Here is a 24915-nt window from a genome sequence, read left to right on the forward strand (position 1 = left end):
TTGTTGTTGTTTTTTTTTCATGCTAGTCCTGGAGGAAAGATCTCAGTTTTGTACAAAAAAAAAAAAAAAAAACAACAAACAAGAAGCATAAATAAATAGCACTGTTCATGATGTGTGCAATAACATTAACAATAACAAATCTGACATTTCGTCCCCCGATGGAGTAAAATTGTCTTCGGCGTTTGATCCTCGACTGCTTGTGCAAGAAATGTTTCTTAATTGTGCCCGTAAAACAGGAAGAGTCTTATAGCTCAAACAAAAAAAAGAATTGTGTCAATAGATGTTCTTCGTATTTATCCACTCAAAAAAAAAAAAAAACCCAAAAACAACAACAAAAAAAAAAAACCCCAAAGCTCCAGAAGTGATCCTGTTCGTCAACAGTCCTCCGGTTTCGTACGTACTAGCTATGAAATGAAAATACATTCCACACCGTTCCATGTTCAGGAGAAAACTCCTAGCTGAGTCAGTGTGTTTACTGGGTCTAAATTCCTAATCAGTTTTATAAAGTTCTCCTCCAAACCGGAACCGGAACCGAGAATCTGATTCGTCTTGTAAAAAAAGCGTTCGGATTTGCTCCCCTCGTTCCCGAGTCCTCCTTTCTATATTTTATCTGTTTGTCCGCTTTTCTCTCGGACTCGTCGTCCTTTTATTTAAACGTGCCTTTTCATGTGGAGCGCCAGGTGGTCCGACCGCGAGAAGCACCTGCAAGAGAAACGGAATGCACATGATAGGGTTAGCGGAGGAGTGGAGAGTAACGAACGAGGCGCATGTCCTCCGCTAGAGGTACGTGGTTCACTGTAACTTGCTGAAAGTCAACACTTCAGTGTCAGCACTTGAGTCAGCTAGACAAGCTAGCTGGATATTTGGATGTTGTACAGTATAAAACTTAAGATGTCCAATATACAGTTACAATCTATTAAAGAAAAAAAAAAAAAAAAAAAACCTTGCACGCTACTGAAACCCAAACAGCATTTGGTTTTGCTCGGTTAGTTAGCATCATTGTTCCTCAGATACACGACATTTTTGGATTATTTGTGTCAAAAAAAGCATGTATTAATGTATTTTTGTTTGGGGAAATGTTAATGAAGTACGCGCATGACTTTATAGCACTAATAAATCAGCATGTTAATCGATAAACGACTCGGGAGTCAGCGTGTAAATATTTCGTCTGATTTATTGCGTTTAATAAAATAAACGTATAAATAACGTTAGACCTTAACGTAAAATTTGACCATATAACGTTATGTAGCACTTACTATTGGATGAGGTTTTTTTTTTTTTTTTAATTTAATGTAAGATAATTCTATTTATTTATTTATTGGAGATGAAGAAGGACAGATGGTGCTGCCAAGAGGCATCGTACCAGCTGGTCTAGGAGGTCCTACAGGTTCTGTGTGTCACTGTGCTGTATTTAAGGCTCAGTTTAGGCAGGGAGACCCTGTGGACACTGTTCTGACACACACACACACACACACACACACTCTTATTATAATGGTAATCTGGGCCTCTCCTGACAGAAGTGGATTCCCGAAGGTGTCCAGAAAGGACACATGAGTGTAAAAGGCGTGAAGGACTTATTTACATCAAAGAGAGGTTGCGTTTCAGATTGCCCCTCAGGGGTCGATACGGAGAAGCTGTTTGTTTTGGTGTCTATCACTGCAGGCGCCGAGCCAAACTGAACAAAAAGCTCAGTTTTACTTTCCCCTATATTTGACTCTTTTCACCTGAAGAGGAATTTCAATTTCACTATAGTCCCTTCACGTCACGTGTCTTTGGTAGTGCGTGTATATACAGGGGTTTACGGTAACCAGGGGAAAAAAAGCTGCTGCTCGTCTATTTTTTTTAGTGGCATCCCTGGCGTTAAATAAATACGTTAACTAAATACATGTTAGGGTCTTCGGCTACACAACTGTCAATCATTTCAGATTTATATGTCGATTGGCTCGTCTGTGTTTTTGTGTATTTTTGAGCTCTAACTCGTTCCAGCGGTCTTCAGAGTTAATATTCTGAGCTCCTACGCAAAATGCGTCTCTGCCTTTTTCCACTCTCTCTTTCTGTATGTCTGTCTGCCTCTCTCTGTCTCTCACACACTCAGTCTTTCTATCTCTGTCCCTCTCTCTGTCTGTTTCTCTTTCCCTTTTTTCCACCAGTCTGTCTTTCTGTCTCTCTCTCCCTCTCCTTGTGTCTCTGTCTGTCTCTGTCCCTGTCTGTCTGTCTCTCTCTGTCTCTCCTGCACTCTATCTTTCTATCTCTTTCCCACTCTGTGTGTCTCTCTCTGTCTGTTTCTCTTTGCCTTTTTTTCACAGTCTGTCTTTCTGTCTCTCTCCCTCTCCCTGTGTGTGTCTCTCTCCCTCTGTCTGTCTGTCTTTCTATCTCACTCTATGTATCTCTCTGTCCCTCTGTCTGTCTTTCTGTCTCTCTCCCTCTGTCTGTCTGTCTTTCTATCTCACTCTATGTATCTCTCTGTCCCTCTGTCTGTCTTTCTGTCTCCATATCTGTCTGTCTCTCTTTGCCTTTTTCCCTGCAGTCTGTTTCTCTCTCTTGGTCTCTGCTTCTCTCTCTCTCTCTCTCTCTCTCTCTCTCTGTCTCAGGTAGCAGTTGTGTCTGGACAGTAATATGCACAAATAGACTGTATTTCTATACACACTGAATTCCTTAGCTATTAGAGCGATTAGATCTCAGTGCACGTTCCCATTCAACGTCCACGGCGCTTTATTTTAGTCACAAATTTTTTAGCCGCGTTGCAGGAGAAGGTATTTGCCCGACGGTATCAGTATCCTGCCGATCAGAGGTGTTTTTCTTTTTTCTTTTTTTTTTTACTTCTCTCGTCAAAGCGTGATGATGAAACGTCGATGAAACCCTTTTTCCTCTAAAAGCCTCACCTGTCGCAGTGTGCGCACTTGAAGGGTTTGGCGCCCGTGTGTTTGCGGTAGTGTCTCGTCAGTTCGTCGCTGCGTGCGAAACGCCACTCGCAGCCTTCCCATGAGCACTTGTAGGGTTTCTCACCTTGAGAGAGAAAGACACACACACACACACACACACACACACACAGACACACACATGTAGCGGGTTATCACACACAGACCTCAAGAGATTGATGCAACAATCTAATTCAGTGACGTACGTGTTAATCAGCCTGCATCAAAACAGCCAGAGTTTATAAAAATACACAATGGAGGGAGATCACAGTGTGTGTGTGTGTGTGTGTGTGTGTGTGTGTGTGTGTTTTTCATGTGTTAACTTGTTTATCTGTATAGTAAAAAAAAAAAAGGATGGGGGAGCTTATTTGGAAGCGATCATTAGCGTGGTAATGATGCTTAATGGGGAGGAACGTCATATTTACTGTCAGCCGGCTGCCTCTGTCTGAGCTGTGAGCCGCAGCCACAAATCTTCCCAACAAGCCTTTAAAAAAAACGTCTGCGAGCACAAATCAAAGCTAAATTGCGTGCGTATCAATTTAGTCCTCTGGGATAAAGAGCGATGCAGTAAACCAGAGAACCAGAGAAAAAAAAAAAAAAAAAAAAAGAAACACGTTTCAGCGTTCTTCCTCGAGAGCCAAACAGCCCCAGTGCTATCGTTGAGTGTTTATTTCACTGCACCTGGTTTATGGAATAAATAAGATTAAGGAGTAATGAGAAGAAGAAGAAGAAGAAGAAGAAAAAAAAAAGAGGAACTAATATAACAAGCCAAGAGTCAGGTTCATGGATTGGTTCCACTTGACACAGCATCTCTATAAACCAAAGAAAACTCAGAGAAACCCATATCAATAAAGGAACTCACGCTTACTGGATGAGGAACACACACACACACACACACACACACACACACACACAATCAATCAGGATCAAAGCTGCTTTTAGTGCTTTTGCAACTCGCTCAAAACCATTTTTCTTCCTGATGACGTGACTATAAATGCAGAAATAGATCCATCTCACAACAAACTGTATTATTTCCACTCTCGTGACATGTTTCTGTAAACAGTTCAGCGTCTAACGTCCACGTTTACAGCGTGCTTTAGACGTGTACGGACGTATCGACGTGGCTAACAAGAAAACTGTAGCATGCAGAGACACCATGACAGGACGGCTTCATGCTAAACTTTTAATTAAACCTTGTAGGTCCTTCTTAACGACGTAATTCTGAGAAAAGCGATCGATTAATTAACGTTCTTGATTTGCTAAGTGTTTCCATGGAAACGTCAAGCTGTTCGTGGCCTCTCAATAGCGTTTACAGGTAGTAAGAATGTAATCCACTCACACACACACACACACACACACTCACACACACGGTGCAGGTTCAGACTCACAGCAATTATAAGTCACGGTGGCACCGATGCTGGAGACGGTCACCTAGCAACCAGACGTGAGCACAATCTGGAACTAGCCAATTACGGCCTGTGCTGCCAAGGGAGGATGCAGTCGCCTGGCAACCGGAGCCCTACACGCTCTGTGTGTGTGTGTGTGTGTGTGTGTGTGTGTGCGCGTGTGTGTATGTATGTGTGCTAGCGGTGTAAGGTGACGCCGATGCCGGGAATGAGCGGCTGTTCAGCCAAGATGTGCAGGTTGCTTAGAAACCACTCCTACTCCAAACTCGCAGAAACAAACACACACACACACACACACACACACACACACACACATACTCGTATAATGACAGATGATGTCAAAGCAAAGTATAACAGCAGAGAGTGATGATGGATTTATATAGAAATATACAGAGTGTTAATAACAGAACAGCTGAAAAAGTCTCTAAAACGAAACTATTAAACCTCAACACTGCAACTGCAACACTACATCTGTCTCTCTCACTGTCTCTCTCTCTCGCTGTCTGTCTCTCTCACTGTCTCTCTCTCTCGCTGTCTGTCTCTCTCACTGTCTGTCTCTCTCGCTGTCTCTCTGTCTGTCTGTCCTTCTCTCTGTGTCTCTCTCTCAGTCACTCGTACCACTCTGATCACGCTCTCGTCATGTCTTTCCCTCTCTTTCTGTCTGTCTCTCTCTGGATTTTCAATCTGTCTGTCTTCCTCTTACTCCATGTCTCTCAAGCATTCTGTCTTTCTGTCTCTCTCTCCCTCTCTATATCTGTCTCTGTCTCTTCTTTGCCTTTTTCCCCACAGTCTGTCTGTCTCTCTCTCTGCCTATCTCTGTGTCTTTCTCGCTCTTTCTCTGTCTGTCTCTCTGTCTCTATTTTTGTCTTTCTCCCTCTCCCTTAGTGACTGTCTCTTATTTTCTCTGTCTGTCTGTCTCTCTATCTCACTCTATGTAGCTCTCTGTCTGTCTTTCTGTCTGTCTCTCTACCTCCCTCCCTCTCTGCCTGTTTCTTTTTTGTCTTTCTGCCTGTCTGTCTCTTTCTCAGTTGTTGCTTCTGTTCTTCTTTCTTTCTGTTGGTCTCCCTCTCTCGCTCTCTCTCTCTCTCTCTCACACACACACACACACACACACACATTCTGCTCTGTCAGTCCCTCATCACTCTCTTTTCAGGTCTTTGCCTTGTGTTTGTCTGTGCACTGTGTGTTTGTTTGTCTCTCTCCATCTGTCTCTCTCTCTCTCTCTCTTAAAAGAGTTGTTAATGAGGAAAACATCTGGAGGGAAATTGCAGCTCGTTACAGTAAATGACCAGTGTCCTCCTCTAGGTCCAACATATGATCACGTGTGACCTGAGTGGGACGAGCTGTGGTCTGATAATTGCTGTCACACACACACACACACACACACACACACACACACACACACACTGGCACATCTCTATTACTTCCTGGATGGAAATTAAATGTGTTGTGAGTTACGGCCTGTTCCTGAAAGCTTGTGATGGAGTGCTGAGGCAGCCTTGAGGAAACGCTGCGATGACGCAGGAGCTGAGGTGTTAATTATGAGCTTCTGTAGGTGCTGTGTGCAGTAACGCGAGAGTTCCTTTAAGACACTGTGTACACAAAGGCTAACCTCTCCTGACTATACAATAAGTGACTTCATATCTGTGTGTGTGTGTTGGGTCTACCTGTGTGTGTCCTCTGGTGTGCTTTGAGGTGAGAGCTCTTGGTGTACACCTTCCTGCAGCCGTCGAACTGGCAGCGGTGCACTCTCTTCTTGCTGTCGGCTGAGTCTCTGCCCCCTGCGGTGCCGCTCGCCTGCTCGCCGTCGCTGGGTCCGGGCGAGAGCGGCCGCGCCACGGCCAGTTTCAGCATCAGAGTCCCGTCGGCTGTGGTACAGAGAGTGTGGGCGGTCTTGAGAGAATGGCGCTCCAGTTCCGGGGACGAGGGCGGAGTCAGAGAGGTGAGCGCGTTCAGCTGGGCCACGTCGACCCCTGTGCTGAGGTCGGAGGGGTCCGGGGTGGACGGCGAGGTCAGCGGCTCTCCGTCGAGGCGCAGCGGGGATGACGTGAGGCTGAAGAGCGACGGGTTGAGCGATTCGTCCTCTCCATGTCCTTCCATGAAGTCTGGAGAGAGCAGGCGGTCCAGTTCATCTTCGAAGAGCTCTGATAGTCGCTTGGGTTCTGTCTGAAGGTAGCGCTCCAGCTCTAGACATGTCTGAGAAAACAGTACAGAAAAACGATTACACGTTTTTAATTTTCTTTCACGTGTATCGTCTGTCGTATAAAGTCCCTGTGATTGAGCTGTTATGAGCTGCACTATTGTCAGAGACGCTGTTACAGAAAATGAGACTCAGAATCAGAAGTCAACAGTGAGGTCACAGAGAGAGAGAGAGAGAGAGAGAGAGAGAGAGAGAAAGGAAAGCTTTGACAAACAGATCACTAAGAGCTAAAGGTGACATTTAACGTGATCTTAACAGACTCCATAGATGACATTTAACATTTATAACCCACATTTGATGGCACGCACTCTTTATTTTTCCTCCCTGTCCACAAACAAATGCGTTAAAAAAGCCCAGTTCATTGGTTAACACACACCACAGTCTTTCACGGTCCCCCGACATAAAATAATACAGCAGAAAAAAGATGAAGAATCAGTCTTTCCACAATCTAAACTCAGTCCCAGTAGTGCTGCATGATGGCAATGATGAATGGTTATGTGTGTCCACTTCCCTGACCCACTGATGGAGTCTCTCTCTCTCTCTCTCTCTCTCTCTGGCATGTTATTTGCCTCAGCAGGTCTTCAGAGATAGATGGTTAGACCGTGATTGATTACACAGCGGCGACTGGAGCTCTCTGGAGCTGAAAAAACACAACTGACCTGAATTACCTGCTGAGGGAGGGAGAAGGAGAGAAGGGAGATAGAGAGAGTGAGAGCGCAAGAGAATGAACGACGCCGAGCACCAAGGAGAGTTCGATAAAGGTATAGAGAGACAGATGGAAACAGAGAATGGGAGACTGAAAGAAAGAGCAACTTATAGGCACCTCACTAGCTTGCAAAAATATGCATCTTCCGATACTTCTCTATTGTAAACAACTAAAGAAGTGATTCACCTTAAAACACTTTCTAGGCATTATCACAGTTTCCCGCTTTGCATCACCATTCCCATGGTGCTCTTGAGTTTTGATTGTGTTCTAGTCCTTTCTCCTCCCCTGTCCTGTCTTTGGTTTGTTACCTGAGAGTGTACGCCTGTTCCGTGTTAGTCCTTATTTAATTTGTCTGTGTACATCGTGTTGTATCAACGAATAGTCCAAACATTTTTTATCATGCTTGTGTATCATTAAATCCATGCCTTGTACCTTCTGGTTCTGACCCTAGTTCTCGTTCCCTGTTTCTGTTTTAGGCCTGGTTTATGCAATAGCACTTTATATGTGCAGTATCTGGGGGATTAAAATCGACATCCACTAAATGGCACGTCAGAGGTCAGGTTTTTCAAAGTGTAAAATGTTGAGCGGTTTCTTGCATATCGACAGGCGCTGTATCTTTTTGAAACTTTCTGTTGTCGTGATTGTTGTCATGAGCCACACTTCAAATCGAAAACCGTGACCTTACATTCAAAAGTATTTACGAATCTAGAAAATCCAGAAAACTGATAGTAGGTTTGAAGGCTACATGACAGGTTTTTAAAATTGAAACACTAAGCATAATAGGAAAACCTATTAGTGTTAGTACTCTAGCATAGTATGTAATTATGCGATTTGAGACACACTGCTAGTTTGTTTAGTCAGTTGCGGACGCAGTGTCACATGGTGCTTTAGTGCCCCCACTATTAAAGTTGGTATTGTGCCACATGGCGGCGTAATGTGAGTTTCCAAGGCTGTGCAACAGTGACGCTCCAAAAGACCACAGGATATGTGTGGCAGCCATCTTGCGTAGATGACTTGCTCTGTATTAAGCCTGCCTGCAAGTGTTCTGACCTTTGCTAAAAAATTGACTATGATTCTTGGATTTGCTCGAATAAACACACTACTGTGTTTAAGCACTTACATCTCTACTCACCATATCTTACTTCCAAATGTTTCACAAATGATAAAAATGATCACAAATGAAAAAAAAAATATGATTATGTAATAGAGTCATGTTGAAGATTCTGAAGACAAGACAAACACTCAGTTTTGGAGAGACTGCAACACAAAGACACACTTGCTACACCATTATTTATTCCAAGAATCATGTTCTCGTTTTCCTCGACAGAGCGTTACATTTTTTTTTTCACGTTTTCTATTTTGCATATCCTGTTCCTTTCTGGAACTCCACACTCGTTTTTTTTTTCTTCAGCAGCCCCATCAGCAGTGACATGATAAGGGAGCGTTCTATTTAATAAAACAACATAGTTGTTTTTGCTGTTCCAGCTTACTGTAATACTAAATTGTATTTTCATTTGTTCGTCTGCTTTTATTTCCCCTAGCTGTGCTTCTATCACTGATTTGATATATTACACCTTCTGTTTAGCTGCGCTGCGGTTGCTAATGGAATGAAATGTAATGTGTGTGTTTGAGATCCGGTTGGCGATAAAAGAACTTTTTAATGTCGGCACTGAATTCAAACAGGCGCATAAACATGATACGCCCAAAACTATTAAACTATTAAAATTCATGCTCGCGGAATATCCTGATGTTAAAGTATCATTGAGGATGACAGCCTTAAAGCAAGCGTGCTTAAAGCAATGTATAGTAGAATGAATCTCTCTCTCTCTCTCTCTCTCTCTCTCTCTCTCTCTCTCTCTGGTTGTTTTCGCTTCCTAAACCCAAATAATACAATAGTAACACGTGCAGATGAACCAGTGAAGGCAGTATGGACTCGAGTATCGAGTCGGTGGTCGAGCGTGTCAGGTTGTGTGTTGCGGAAATGCGGAGTGTGACAGTGTGTGGCATCTCCAGATGGAGGGGTAGATAGAGCTCGAGACAGAGAAAGGGGCAGACGGTGTTTCTGGATGAGCCACCAGGCTGAGGTGAGAGCTGGAGCAAGGTCCAATTGGCTGCTCTTTTTTCCTTCTTATCTCTCTTTTATGTCACTGTTCACCCAGAGGTCCTGACATTCTGAGGATATTGTTACCGAAAATGCCAACGGAATCGAATTCGTCTCTAATATATGAATGTTTGACCCCCCCAACAAATATAATGACTGGTTCATCTTCGACTGTCTAGACCAGGTGCATAGAAGGTTAGCACTCCTGCAAAATAAAGAGAGCATTTCTCCATTATTATTCATTTCTCCCTCCAGGTAAAGCAGACAGTATGGGAATTACAGGTTCTGTCTAAAATTGATGAACAGATGATGGATGGATGGATAGATGGATGGCACTCGTCCACGGAATGGTTTCCCCTCAGTTTCTTACTCGAGCGCTCAATAGATGTTTGATCAACAACTGGAGGTAGGCATGCCAGCTGGAGACGGATGGACAGGGGCGGCTCATTTGTCCAGTCCTGCAATAGCTCATCGATCTGTAATGTTAAACTTAGGCCAAGAGGTGGACACACACACACACACACACACACACACACGGACAAATGAACCTCTGCCAGCATGTTAAGGAGCAGGCTGATTGCCAGCTGGCTGACAGTTGATCAATGAGAGACAAAGATCAGTAAATTGGGGGGATGGGGAAGGGTGGTTTGTGTGTCATCACCAGAGGCACTACACTGGGTTTTTACACACAATCGTACACACAGTCGAATAAAATATGTACGCTTGCTGGGAACTTGTACCAAGAGCTTCGGTTAATGTTCACAGAATGGGAACAAAACTCAGTAGTACTCCGATCTTGGAGTAGAGGTTGATATTAGACTTTGGGACTGTATGAAACTAAGGTAGTTTCAGACCCTTAGGAAGCCGTCAGATATGAAACTTGCAGGACAAACGAAGACCACAATCATGCTAATGTGTTATGTGATGCATTTACAGCATCCTTAGTAACTGCCTGGTCAGGATTGCGGTGCCTTAAAAAAAAGGCTAATAGTTCGTACTGGGAAACAGAGTGAACTGTATTCGTAAATGTTCTCGGTTCGGGGACAGCGAAAGCATTTCTGTTTGACTGCCAGTCAGCTTTGTGTTTCCACAGAGTCATTGCTGTTATACACATGCAGGGTTTAGCTGAACGCAGCCTAATGCCTGCTGACACTTCTAAGCAGCCGTAAAAAGCAAAGCCGGCACTCGTGAAATGGATCCTGAACAGGCTGTTGGCATAAGCGTTAATAAAGCCGGAGGGGACCATAGAATGAAACAACAGACTCGGCTTAATATCAGGAAATTTCTCGTCTCCCTTGTTGATACTGGATGGTAATAAATTTATGATGGGCGTGCTTATCTCTGGCTGTGGCTACCTCTGCACACCATCTTCTCAGCTTGTTTGAAATGGCTAATAGCTTGTTTCAAAGGGAGCAACGCATGCTTTGCGGGTGATAACCAAGCGCTAGCGATGTAGCGCCTGTGACATAACACCAATTAAGGAATCACGCACACACACACACACACACACACACACATGGGCCGCAGTACATTTTTATGAGCAGATAAACCTCTCCGAGCATTTTTTTTTTTGCTGCTCTTGTATTTTAATGAGCTAAGCTTGGGTTAGTGCCGAGGGGGGACGGCTGGGTAATTAGCAATAAAAACTAGCGCTCTGATAGCTGTGGATCAATCAGCGCAGGACCGTTTGATGGGTGCTTTTAATGTGCAAGTGTCGGGAGGGGTGTGAAAAGGTTCATTATTTTATTTCTGGACACGAGCTCAAGAAAATCCATGAGATGCTAAATGAATTGAGGTGGAACGTCCTTGAAGTGGATCGGTCGCGTAAGTTTGCCAATGAGAACTCTCCAGAAGGAGAAGAAGGATGTGTGATATTTTCGGGTTATAAAAGCAGAACCTTCGGCAGAATTTAGGACCGAGTCCTGTGAGCTTTGATACAAGGGGAGCTTAGGATATTTTACGTTATGTTTAAAAGGGCTAAAATGGTTTTGGTTGTGCCAGGAGGACGCTGAGAGTTTCAGTACCTGTAGGTTTTTAGGTTCCCTCCTAAAAACAAAAGAGCAACAGCTTCTTTTCTCATTCACCATCTTCCAGCGATGTTCAACAGCATATCCATGAGAAAGAAGCTCTTCCAGCGTAGAAGTAGTGGAGACGTTGGTGGAAACGCTGGACTCAAAAGTCCCAGAATGCAATGCTGTTGAAACCCACGTTGGCTAGTTAGTGATTTACGAGACTGACGAGTGCGATGGCACTGATGGCGGTTTTAGTATGAAAGTTGAAACTTTGGAAGCTGTTTGATCAGGAGGAGGTGAGGACTAAAGCGCTGCTGCATTGCTGTCTTTAGGTAGACATGAAACAAGGGCACCAAGAGAGGAAAAAAAAATCACTTGTTATTTCATTAATGATGGGACGCCACTGAAAATCACGTAATTAATAAAGATTAAAATGGTTCGGGGTGGATTTTAGAAGAAACTTTCACCTTCCTTTAATGCTAATCGTGGATCAGTGATTGATATTCTGCATTTCATTTGCATCACATTGCCTGGGCTTTAGTGTAGAGACCTCTCGGAGAACAGCATCCTTTGCTAAGTTGTTGTGTGATTCTAGAGAAAATCTTCCTTCTGTAGGTTTGCATTGTGAGAAGTAGTGAAAATATTAGCATAAAACAAAATGTTCCGTTTACAAACACATACAATGTTCCAGTATTGGGTTTTCTTGGGATTTAAACACGTTCTTTCTCAGGTTGTTGAGTCGCTTGTTTATGGCTATTAAAAGAGAATACTGGCTAGACGAAATTCCCCCCCTGAAGCTTTTTTGGTCATGTTGGTGTGATTAGCATGCAGGGAGAACTGAGAAGGATGAGTCTCGCAGCATGACGCTTCGGCTTCATTTCCCACAATGAGAGAGAGGACCAGGGGTGTGAGAAAAACATCAGGAGAAAGGGGTTTTCACGCTCTCTTTAGCACACACTTCTGGATTTGTGGCTTTGATGTGGCTGGATGCAATGTCCGGGGGTTTTAATGTAAAGTAAATGTATCTCGAGATAAGTGATATTGATGGAGTCCCAAAAAACATTCTCATCGTGCTCCTGATGGTGGGAATCAGAATCAGAGTCCAAACTCCATGGCTGAATAAGAGCAAGTTTCAAGGCAACATTCATCACTGCATCAGAAAATCGATATAAAATGGCACTTCAAAAATACGACCCTTTGACCTCTCGGCCAGTTAGTTGTGCGCTCTCTCGGAGGACTGAGAATTTGATACGGAAATCAATCAGGACTTGATTCAACACACGGTTCAGGAAGATGCGTATCTGAAGTGTAAAATTCCAGTAAGTACGTTTCCAGCTGGTTCTAAGGGGAGGAGGATGAGAATCGTCACGCTGAGGTAAGGGCGTTTAGGACGAGACGAGATTTTCGGTCACGTACAACGTGGAGTGGGAACATATGGACATACAGCTGGGTTTGCATACGACACACACGCAGAGCAGAAGTGCTGAGCAAAGGCATCTCCTACACAGCAGCACACACACACACACACACACACACACACACACACACACACACACACACACATGGTTGGCTTTGCTCTGTCTGCTGAGCCTGAAAATCTAATATTCTTAAAGCAAGTGTGAGTTCATGTATGATATAGTCTAGACACGGTATCATATTTTACCGTAAGCATTTCGAATGCTTTTGAGCGCGTTCACTTCAAGCAATAAATAAATTTGGGGAAATAAGCAACAACGAGGTGGGATTTTAAAGTGGAGACCTCAAACTTGATTATTTTCTATAAGGGAATTGAACTCACACAAAGAAGTTTGACTCATCAAAGAGTGTTATTTGAGAAATTTTAAAGATAGGATGGTATCACTTTTTTTTTTAACTCCACTGACTATATCTTCCTCTCTTGAAAGCAGTTCAAAAGTCTGAAGTGTTGAGAGCTGATAAGATTGCTTTAAGATTCTGAAGCTCGTGGCCAGAAAAGTGTACCAAAGATCAGGCACAATTTTTTTTTTTTACACCTGACGTCAAGGCTCATGTATGATCGTCCCTTTAAAAAAAAAAAAGACAAACTATAATCTCTCCTCACTGCAGGACTGGGTGAGTTACTGCAGGTGAAGTGTTGATGAATAGCGCATGCTGCCATTTTGTGTCTACGTTTCGAGACAGAGCCTTTCCGCGAGTGATCAGTAGCTTGAAGAGGACGTGTTTACTAAAGCCCTTCACGGCCGCCGTCAGGGTTTACAGGAATGTAGAAAGATCCCGGGGCTTAAGAGTCAAAGATCATCTTAGAGCTTTCATTTTTGGAAGATAGGGTTTGTTTAAAAGAAGGGAAGATCAGCAAAAGTGAAAATAGTCACCGCGGCTAGTGTGCTTCATGTAGTGCATTTCATTTTGCTCAGCTGCCACCAGAACACTCTGGTTTTATTAAAAATTTCATAGAGGAAATATGAATATGAATATTTTTCCTTCTCGGTCACACCGATCCAAACCACACACTCATTCCACTCGTAATAGGTTTGAAAGATTGAAAAGGAATCATAGCAGAACCATACGTGAAAAAAAAAAAAAAACGTCTTTTCTGTTAAATTCCAGACTGTTGGTCTGTGTGTGTGTGAGAAGTACGACACTTCTCATCCCTCATCTAATTAACTTCCTGGTTCTGTCTGTATGTAAATAAACACAGCAAACTGCTGAAAAAAAAAACTCCTTGACATGGTCGTAAGTATTCTCTGGGCTAGAGCCACTAGCTTAGAGAGTTTTTCCCAGTTTCCCAAAAGCATCACAAAGTTGAGAATATCAGAGAGAGAGAGAGAGAGTTTAATGTGATGCTCGCTCTACCATTTAATAATTGAAATTTGATGCTTTTGGTTTGTTTGCTCTTTGGATCACCGCACGTGATTAAACGAAACAGACCAAACGAACGAAAAAAAGTTTAGGGACGCGTAGAGTCGGAATACACGCTTGTAAAACTCCTTGAATCATTGGATCGGATGCTCTCGGGTCACACCAATGAGGAAAATACGCCGCAGTGTGCAGGGAGCTTCAGCTGTATCGAGCACTGCCATTTTCATCGCCCCTTCAATCATTCCGCTCGGTTCTAATTAGCGAGCTACGGGTTACAAAGTGACGCTTTTTCAGGCACCTAATTGGATGATGCAGTTCTTCACGCACTCCGCTCTCACTCACACACACACACACACACACTTCATTCACGTCAGTGTAAAAAAGATTGCGGTCATTATGTTAAGGGCCTGATAAAGAGCCAAGGAGCTCAGCTGGAAGATGGTTGGAAAATATGGCGAGGTGAAAAAAAATAGGAAGAAGAACACAAGACGTGGCAAAATGCCGCCATTTTGAGAAACACAAGCGTTTGTAGTGATGCAGCGATCTTATCTTATCTTAATCTTACTTTTAGAAATGATACAGACACTTTTGTGCTGAAACTTCTCTTTTGTTCGCACTGGGATAAAACACACACATACACACACACACACACAGCCAGAGGGTGTAGAGAGGAAAAAAAAAAAAGATCTCAGTCTAGACTCTAATTATAGTTTTGTGTTAATTAAGGATATTCCAGCACTCCTCGCTCCATCTCCGTGATAACTATATCGCACTGGCTGACTGCACGAACGTAACGAGAGCGAGCGATTCGTTCCTTTGTCGTTTTCAATTATGGCTGCGTGCCAGATGTAATCAAATCAGAGCGCTGATTTTTATCAACCTCTCCAACACCATTTGGGCTCCATTACACGGAGTGTTATCTCAGGATCTGTCATGACGAATGATGTGCTCGTTAACGGCGTTAATATCCGCCGCTGGGTTCGAGAAAACGCTCGCGTGTGGAACGCGTACGCTGAGTTTCATCCAGACGTCAGAATTAAAGCTGATAAAACGAACAGTAGGAAAGAAACTGAAATGGTCAGATCTCATGCGCTGGAGTTATTCAGGGATCCGTCAAAAAAAGATCGCGCAGACGTTGTGAATAATTTCCTCCATCGCCGTGTTCCGTTTTCTTATTTTCTGTAAATGTTCTGAGGGCCTACAGAGAAACAAAAACGCAGGCTCGGCACTTTTCCCTCTGTTTTCCTGTCTTTGCTCATCAGCGCTGAGCTTCGGGCTGGCTACATCGACTCGACTGGTTTATTGCCAGAGCAGAAGCGCGGGATTTCGTAGACTTACGGGAAGTCAAACTGTTATTTCTTTTCTTATCTGATGCATGTCTAATTCCCTTCTTGAAGTACAGCATTCATATGCAAACCGACGTCTTCCTTTTCACGTGCGTGCTGAACAACTGAAATGTGGTCCGAAAAAATAAATAAATAAATAAATAAATAAATTTAAATATATATATATATATATATATTGAATACTGAGACATTTAATCCTATGGCTCAGGTTTCAGAGCTCAGTTTAACCATCAAGCTTATATGTTTTTCTGAAGAAGAAGAAGAAGAAGAAGACGTATGTTCCTGATCCTGTTCCTTTGGGAGAATAAACGTGAACCTTCTGAATACATAAAGTGCTGCGCAAGCTGGGAGCTAATTGCTAGCCACGCTGGGGAAGTCATTACCGTATCGGTTACAAGATCTCTTCAATATTGTAACGCCTGAGCAGAAGTCAATATCGGATCGAAACGTGAAAAAACATCTAAATGAAATCTGGAGTAGAGGAGGAAGGGTGCAAAAATGAATGCAACTTAATAACAATTCAGATATCTCTGTTTTCAGAAGAAGCTAGAAAATAGAAATAAAGTTTTTTTTTTTTAATTAAAAATTGTCACTTTTTTTTCCAAGCTCATTTTTCCACAGTTTGGTGTTGGACCTGTGAGTAGTGCTTTAGTACCGCAGATCTTCTTCTGGACCTCAAACCTCTCTGGTGCTCACGTGTCTCCTCAGCACGTTACTGCAGCCACAGCAAGATTTCAGAGATCTAAAAATAACAGGACGCTCTGAAATGGATGCAGCGAGAACAAAAGAGGCTTTGACTTCCCTTCAGAGCCAAAAATAGACACAAAAAAAACCCCCAGTCCAACCTGAAACAGCGTCCCAGCGTCCCAGGAGCTCTGTGTTTATCTGTATTTATAACTATTTACATAAAACACTAGTTTCTGTCCCAACATCACATTATTATCATTTTATCCACATAGACGTAGATGTGTAAGTGCTTACCCCTGACTGATCCCGTGGGCCTGTGTGGGCGGAGCTAATTTCTGGGCCGGAAATGAAAGCACGATTTCAAGGCCAGTAATAAACATGTGGTTTAATCTACAAGGTGGTATAGTTCTCAGAATTTAAAGGGTTAATACTGTAAGAATTAATTTTATACATTTAAGTTCATTTAATGCTGAAGTGTGTGTGTGTGTGTGTGTGTGTGTGTGTGTGTGCGTGTGTGTAAATCACCAACTGACTGAAAAACCTTGTTAACCCCTCAGACTCATTATTCATCAAACAATAATTACATATTCATTAATATTACACAATCAAATATACCAGTTTGGAGTGTTAGAGAGTGTGTTAGTGTGTTATTGTGTTAGAGAGTGTGTTAGTGTGTTATTGTGTTAGAGAGTGTGTTAGTGTGTAGAGATTGTGTAAGTCTGTTACTGTGTTAGAGAGTGTGTTAGAGTGTAAGATTGTGAGTTAGAGAGTGTAAGATTGTGTTATAGAGTTAGTTTGTTAAAGTGTGTTAGAGTGTGTTAGTGTTAGAGAGTGTCAGTGTGTAAGTGTTAGACAGTGTGTTAGAGAGTGTGTTAAAGTGTGTAAGAGTGTTAGTGTGTGTTAGAGTGTGTTAGTGTTAGAGAGTGTGTAAGAGTGTTAAAGTGTTTGTGTGTCATAGTGTGCTAGAATTTTAGAGTGTTAGAGTGTGTTAGCGTAAGAGTGTGTCGGAGAGTGTGTTAGAATGTTAGAGAGTGTGTTACAGGGCTAGTGAGTGTGTAAGAGTGTGTTAGTGTACATATAGTGTTGGTAAGTGTTTGATTGTTTGTGTATAGTGAGTGTTAGGGTATAGTGGAGAGTGTGTGAGTGTGTGTTAATGTGTATTATATTGTGTGCTAGTGTGTATTAGACAGTGTGTGTGTTAGAGCATTTGTGAAACTGAAAGTGTAAGAGTGCTAGTGAGTGTGTTAGAAAGTGTTAAGGTGTGTGTTAGTGTGAGTTAGTGATTGTGTTAGAGAGTGTTAGAGTGTTAGAGTGTCTAGTAGACAGTGTGTATTAGAGAATGTGTGTTAGTGTGTATTAGAGAGTGTCTATTAGAGAGTGTTAGTGTGTATTAGAGAGTGTCTATTAGAGTGTGTTAGTGTGTATTAGAGAGTGTCTATTAGAGTGTGTTAGTGTGTATTAGAGAGTGTCTATTAGAGTGTGTTAGTGTGTATTAGAGAATGTGTGTTAGTGTGTATTAGAGAGTGTCTATTAGAGAGTGTTAGTGTGTATTAGAGAGTGTCTATTAGAGTGTGTTAGTGTGTATTAGAGAGTGTCTATTAGAGTGTGTTAGTGTGTATTAGAGAATGTGTGTTAGTGTGTATTAGAGAGTGTCTATTAGAGAGTGTTAGTGTGTATTAGAGAGTGTCTATTAGAGTGTGTTAGTGTGTATTAGAGAGTGTCTATTAGAGTGTGTGTTAGTGTGTATTAGAAAGTGTGTGTTAGTGGGTAGTAGAGAGTTGTGTGTTAGTATGTATTAGTGCGTGTTAGTGTGTATTAGAGTGTGTGTGTAAGTGTGTCTTAGAGAGAGAATGTATTAGTGTGTATTAGAGAAAGCGTTAGTGTGTATTAGAGTGTGTGTTTTAATTTGTATTAGTGTGTGTAAGTGTGTCTTAGAGAGAGTGTGTTGGTGTGTATTAGACAGTGTTAGTGCCTATTAGAGAGTGTGTGTTAGCATGTATTAGTGTGTGATAGTGTGTATTAGAGACTGTGTGTTAGTGTGTATTAGAGAGTGTTATTGTGTATTAGAGGCAGTGTGTGTTCTGCCCTAACACACAACAGTGCACACATTTTACCTTTTAAAGGAATAAAGGAATATCTTACTTGTAAAGGGATTATTAGCTACCTGACCCAGGTGTGTTGCAGTGTGTTACACTGAGATTGTGTATGTTACAGTGTGTTAAAGTGCATTAGTGTGTCTCACACTGTTACAATGTGTTAGTGTGTGTTAAAGTGTGTGTTACAGTGTGTTACAGTATGTTAGTGTGTTTTATAGTGTGTTAGTTTGTGTGACAGTGTTACAATGCGTTAGTGTGTGTTGCTGTGTGTTACAGTGCATTAGTTTTTTAAACTACATTAGTGTGTTACAGTGTGTTAGTCTGTGTTACAGTATGTTAGTGTATGTTACAATGTGTTATTGTGTGTTACAATGCGTTACAGTGCTTTGGTGTGTGTTAGTGTGTGTTACAGTATGTTACAGTGTGTTAGAGTGCATTAGTGTTTTACAGTGTGTTAGTGTGTGTTACAGTATGTTACAGTGTGTTAGAGTGCATTAGTGTTTTACAGTGTGTTAGTGTGTGTTACAGTATGTTACAGTGTGTTAGAGTGCATTAGTGTTTTACAGTGTGTTAGTGTGTGTTACAGTATGTTACATTGTGTTAGTGTGTTAAAGTGCATTAGCGTTTTAGTGTGTTAGTGTGTGTTACAGTATGTTACAGTGTGATAGTGTGTGTTACAGTGCGTTACAGTGTGTGTTAGTGCATTAGTGTGTGTGTTACCGCGTATGTTACAGTGCATTAGTGTGTGTGTTACCGCGTATGTTACAGTGCATTAATATGTGTTACAGTGCATTAGTATGTTAGAGTGCATTACAGTATATGGTACATTGTGTTACAGTGTGTGTTACAGTGTTAGTGTGTTGCAGTGTGTTACATTGTGTTTCAGTGCATTAGTGTGTGTTACAGTGTGTTAATGTGCATGACAGCATGTTGTAGTACGGTAGTGTGTTACAGTGCATTACAGTACGTTAGTGCATGTCACAGTGTCTTAGTGTGTGTTAGTGTGTTACAGTTGTGTTACAGTGGGTTGGTGTGTTACAGTGCGTTACAGTATGTTAGTGCGTGTTACTGTGGATTATTGTGTGTGTTACAGTGCATTAGTGTGTATTGCAATGCGTTAGTGTGGGTTAGTATGTGTTACAGTGCGTTAGTGTGCGTTATAGTGGGTTAGTGTTACAGTGCATTACAGTACGTCAGTGTGTGTTACAGTACATTAGTGTGTGTTACAGTGCATTATTGTGCATTACAGTATGTTAGTGTGTGTTACAGTGCGTTAGTATGTGTTACAGTATGTTACAGTACGTTATTCTGTGTTACAGTGCTTTAGGGTGTGTTACAGTACGTCAGTGTGTGTTACTGTGCATTAGTGTGTGTTACAGTGTGTTGTTGTGCATTACGGTGGGTTAGTGTGTGTTACAGTACGTTACAGTACGTTATTGTGTGTTACAGTCTGTCTGTGTGTTACAGAGGGTTAGTGTGTGTTGCAGTGCGTTAGTGTGTGTTATAGTGCGTTACAGTACGTCAGTGTGTGTTACTGTGCATTAGTGTGTGTTACAGTGTGTTATTGTGCATTACAGTGTGTTACAGTACATTAGTGTGCGTTACAGTGCGTTATTGTGCATTACAGTGTGTTACAGTACGTTAGTGTGTTACAGTGGGTTAGTGTGTGTTACAGCACATTACAGTACGTTACTGTTTGTTACAGTGCATTTGTTTGTTACAGTGGGTTAGTGCGTGTTGCAATACGTTAGTGTGTGTTACAGTCCGTTACAGTATGTCAGTGTGTGTTACTGTGCATTAGTGTGTGTTACAATGGGTTAGTGTGTGTTGCAGTGCGTTACAGTACATTATTGTGTTACAGTGTGTGTTAGTGCGTTACAATGTGTGTTAGTGTGTTACAGTGCGTTAGTGTGTGTTACAGTGTGTTATTGTGCATTACAGTGTGTTATTGTGCATTACAGTGTGTTACAGTACATTAGTGTGCGTTACAGCGCGTTATTGTGCATTACAGTGTGTTACAGTACGTTAGTGTGTTACAGTGTGTTACAGTACGTTAGTGTGTTACAGTGGGTTAGTGTGTGTTACAGCACATTACAGTACGTTATTGTTTGTTACAGTGCATTTGTTTGTTACAGTGGGTTAGTGCGTGTTGCAGTACGTTAGTGTGTGTTACAGTCCGTTACAGTATGTCAGTGTGTGTTACTGTGCATTAGTGTGTGTTACAATGGGTTAGTGTGTATTGCAGTGCATTACAGTACATTACTGTGTTACAGTGTGTGTTAGTGCGTTACAGTGTGTGTTAGTGTGTTACAGTGCGTTAGTGTGTGTTACAGTGGGTTACAGTATATTATTGTGTTACAGTTAGTGTTAGTGTGTTACAGTGCGTTAGTGTGTTACAGTACATTATTGTGTTACAGTGTGTGTTAGTGTGTTACAGTGTGTTAGTGTGTTGCAGTGCGTTACAGTACATTATTATATTACAGTGTGTGTTAGTGTGTTACAGTTAGTGTTAGTGTGTTACAGTGCGTTAGTGTGTTACAGTACATTATTATATTACAGTGTGTGTTAGTGTGTTACAGTTAGTGTTAGTGTGTTACAGTGCGTTAGTGTGTTACAGTACATTATTGTGTTACAGTGTGTGTTAGTGTGTTACAGTGTGTTAGTGTGTGTTAGAGCTGTTTCTCTATCCTGCTCCTTTAGTCCCCTTCACACCCGCTTTAATTTAGAGTAGATGAACACACTACAGCGTGCGTGTGTGCGTGCGTGCGCGCGCGCCCGACTCTCAGCATCTCTGTACAAGTTGCTGATGCTGAATGAAGGAGTGGGAGGAAAAAAAAGTGGATGATAAAGAGGAAAAATGAAAAAAGAAACGACGAGAAGTTCCTACCTGCTGCCAGTTTTCCTCCAGAGACGGCATGGCGGAGAAATAGCCGGTGTCGTGGACGAGCTGCAGCTCCTGGAAGATGCTGTAGTTGGCCAGGACGTCCATGATGATGCTCCTGATGATGCTAACGCGAGACGCCAGAAATCCAAGGAAAAAATGTCCTCAGAGTCCCGCGGGAACATTCAGCATCACTTTTCTCCTCTATACTAAAAAAAAAACCCTAAACGCTCAAGGGAGGTCGATTTTTTTTTTTCAAATGAAAGGAATAAATCGTTAAAATAAACGCAGAAAAGACGAAGTGAAAGTTAGCAGAGGTACCAGCACAGAGCGCTGAGATGGAGATGGTGGTGATGGGAGAGGAATCGCGCGCCGGCCGCCTCGCGCGTACCGACTGAACGAGCAGAGAGGAGGCGCGCGCGCACCTGCCACTCAGCTCTCAGTGCGTGACCAAATAAGGTAAAAATGGGGGTTGGAACCGTATCGCCGGATAAGTCCGTGAGGCGGGGCCACACGCTGATGAGAGGAGGCGCTAAAGGGAATAGTGCAAGCGGATTGGACAATGGGCTGTCAATCACGTCCCTGAGCCGAGAGCTATATTAAAGCGGTATATAAAAGAAGAAGAAACCCGACGTCGCGAGTTCATTGAGTTCAGGCTCGTGCGCGTGTCTGCATCATAAAACATACTGACACAAAAAGCGCACTGGATTTCTACATTTATTTTTAGATTTTATTTGCTTAATAAAAGTTCAATTATTTACTAATTACACACAGAAAAAAACAGATATTGATATTTTAATTAACTAATTAACTCAAGTGTTTGTGTGTGTGTGTGTGTGTGTGTGTGTGTGTCAGTATGCATTATAGAGTGTGTATCACAGAGAGTGTAAGTGTGTATCAGAGAGTATCAGTGTGTCAGAGTGTTAGCGCATTAGTGTTATTGTTACTGTGTGTTAGAATGCATTAGAGTGTGTGTGTGTGTGTGTGTGTGTGTGTGTGTGTGTCAGTATGCATGACAGTGTGTATTAGAGCAAAGTATCAGTGTGTGTCAGAGAGTGTTAGTGCATTAAAGAGTGTTAGTGTTACTGTGTGTTAGAATGCATTAGAGTGTGTGTGTGTGTGTGTGTGTGTGTCAGTATGCATGACAGAGTGTGTATTAGAGCAAAGTATCAGTGTGTGTCAGAGAGTGTTAGTGCATTAAAGAGTGTTAACGTCTCATACATACCAGAACTCACATCACGTCTCATACGTACAGCAGTCATAACACACACGCTCCACGTCTCATACGTACCAGCACTCACGTAACATCTCGTACATACCATAACTCACGTAACATCTCGGTACGTACAGCGATCACAGCACATACGCTCTATATCTCATACATACCAGCATTCACGTCACGTCTCGTACGTACAGCACTCATGTCACGTCTCGTACACACCAGCACTCACGTCACGTCATGTCTCGTACACACCAGCACTCATGTCACGTCTTGTACATACCAGCACTCACGTCATGTTTCGTACGTACAGCACTCATGTCACGTCTCGTACACACCAACACTCATGTAACATCTAGGTACGTACAACAATCACAGCACACACGCTCTATATCTCGTACATACCAGCACTCACGTCACGTCTCGTACACACCAGCACTCACGTCACGTCTCGTACGTGCAGCACTCATGTCACGTCTCGTACACACCAGCACTCACGTCACGTCTCGTACGTACAGCACTCATGTCACGTCTCATACACACCAGCACTCACGTCACGTCACGTCTCGTACACACCAGCACTCACGTCACGTCTCGTACACACCAGCACTCACGTCACGTCTCGTACGTGCAGCACTCATGTCACGTCTCATACACACCAGCACTCACGTCACGTCACGTCTCGTACACACCAGCACTCACGTCACATCTTGTACACACCAGCACTCACGTCACGTCTCAGTACGTACAGCAATCACAGCACACACGATCTATATCTCGTACGTAAAAGCACTCACATCACGTCTCGTACATACCAGCACTCACGTTATGTCTCGGTAAGTACAGCACCCACGTTATGTCTCGGTACCTACAGCACTCACGTCACGTCTCGTACATACCAACACTCACGTCACGTCTCGTACATACCAGCACCTACGTTATGTCTCGGTACCTACAGCACTCACGTCACGTCTCGTACGTACCAACACTCACGTCACGTCTCGTACATACTAATACGACTAAATGGACAGAGAAAAATATGACAGGTCATTTGTGTTATTGAAAAAGCAATCAGTCACGTCTGGCAGCTCGCCCCGACAAAACACTCAATCAACCAAACTGGATTGAAGTGCTCCTTTCGATATAAAATGACATCATCTACACGGCATAAATCCTGCCCTCAGTACACACACACACACACACACACACTCACACACACTCACACTTTTCCTGGTGGTATTATACGCGTGGAAATAAAATCAACTATAAGCATGATCTCACTGACTTTAAGCGTGTAATGAGATAAGAGGATTGTGTAAAAAAAAAAAAAAAAAAAAAAGCCCCCCATCTTTCTTCCTGCTTTTTGCTCTCCTTTTTTTTTTTTTTTTTTTTTTTTTTATCCCATCATCTGTGGAATCATGGAACAAGTTTTTTTTTGTGCTTTTCAGCTTCCCGTCTCATTTTGAATTATTCATGTTCCTGGTAGGAACAAGACGTGTGGTTTAGTAGGTGTGTGTGTGTGTGTGTGTGTGTGTGTATGGATCACACTTCTTTCATCTGCTTCCTGTGTGGATGGGAGCTGTGTGAATCTCATGAATACCTCAGTGATAGCGATTGTTAGAAAGACTTCCTCCTTTTCCCGAGTCGTCATGTTGATCTTCTGAAGGTTGGAACCACACATTTTCACGTGTGCAATTTCACATGATTTTTTTTTTTTTCAGATGATATATTTATTTTCACGTATTTTTCCACGATTCATTTATTTTCATGTCATTTTCATATGATTCATGATTCATTTATTTTCATGTCATTTTCATATGATTCATGATTCATTTATTTTCATATGATTCATGATTCATTTATTTTCACGCTATTTTTTTTTTTACATAAGATCCATTAATTTTCACGATTCATTTATTTTTTTAACGTGCAATTTTTTGACCTTTTTAGATTTTTGACACAAAAATGATTCATTTTCACATGGGAATTTTCAAATGAACCAGAATTTATTTACGTGACTCCTTTTCTTCCCAAATGATTTTTTTTGTCATTTGATTAATAGATTTTTTACATGATTTTTTAATTTTCACGTGATTTTTTTTTTCAAATGAATCATTTATTTTCATTCATTTTCACATGACTCTATATTATTTTCCCCTGTGATTTCTTTTTTCATTTGATTTATTTATTTGCACCTGATTTTTACAGCAGTTGACAGTTTTATATGATTCATGAATTTTCACATTTTACTTTTTTTTTTTTTTTTTTTTTTTAATATTTCAATTTGTACTATTTCTGATGGCCTGTATGGAGCTTTTCGCCAAACATGACATGCAACAAAATAATTTTTCCCCATTGCAATTCCTATTAATATTGCACGATATAGCTGAAGTGTGCTTATGTGATTGTACACAACCCAGTATCCCAGAGTGCTGTAATCCCATTATTATGCTCTGCTAGCTTGGCTCGCCGCCCTGGCACCGTGCTTTCCACATGGCATTTCAG

The 24915-nt window shown here is 42.1% G+C and overlaps 1 protein-coding gene across 1 annotated transcript; it reads right to left on the reverse strand.

Annotated features, from left to right (window-relative positions):
- Positions 1 to 21630, reverse strand: klf7a (Kruppel-like factor 7a). Its single transcript, XM_026929215.3, has 4 exons — positions 21198 to 21630; positions 5992 to 6520; positions 2883 to 3006; positions 1 to 702 (listed from the first exon to the last, which is right to left on the reverse strand). Exons 1-4 carry the CDS (start codon positions 21297 to 21299, stop codon positions 651 to 653), a joined length of 807 nt encoding a protein of 268 aa, XP_026785016.1. The 5' UTR covers positions 21300 to 21630; the 3' UTR covers positions 1 to 650.
- Between the last annotated feature and the right edge of the window lie 3285 nt (positions 21631 to 24915).

Source organism: Pangasianodon hypophthalmus, chromosome 26 (genome assembly GCF_027358585.1).
Source record: "Pangasianodon hypophthalmus isolate fPanHyp1 chromosome 26, fPanHyp1.pri, whole genome shotgun sequence".
Classification (NCBI taxonomy): Eukaryota; Metazoa; Chordata; class Actinopteri; order Siluriformes; family Pangasiidae; genus Pangasianodon; species Pangasianodon hypophthalmus.

What these genes read in the sequence shown, in the direction of transcription:
- klf7a (XM_026929215.3), bottom strand. Translation starts at nt 21,299, where the DNA reads ATGGACGTCCTGGCCAACTACAGCATCTTCCAGGAGCTGCAGCTCGTC. An exon ending in ACACCAGAGGACACACACAG is followed by an intron (nt 3,007 to 5,991) that starts GTAGACCCAACA and finishes TTCTCTCTCAAG; the next exon opens with GTGAGAAACCCTACAAGTGC. An exon ending in AAGTGCGCACACTGCGACAG is followed by an intron (nt 703 to 2,882) that starts GTGAGGCTTTTA and finishes TTTCTCTTGCAG; the next exon opens with GTGCTTCTCGCGGTCGGACC.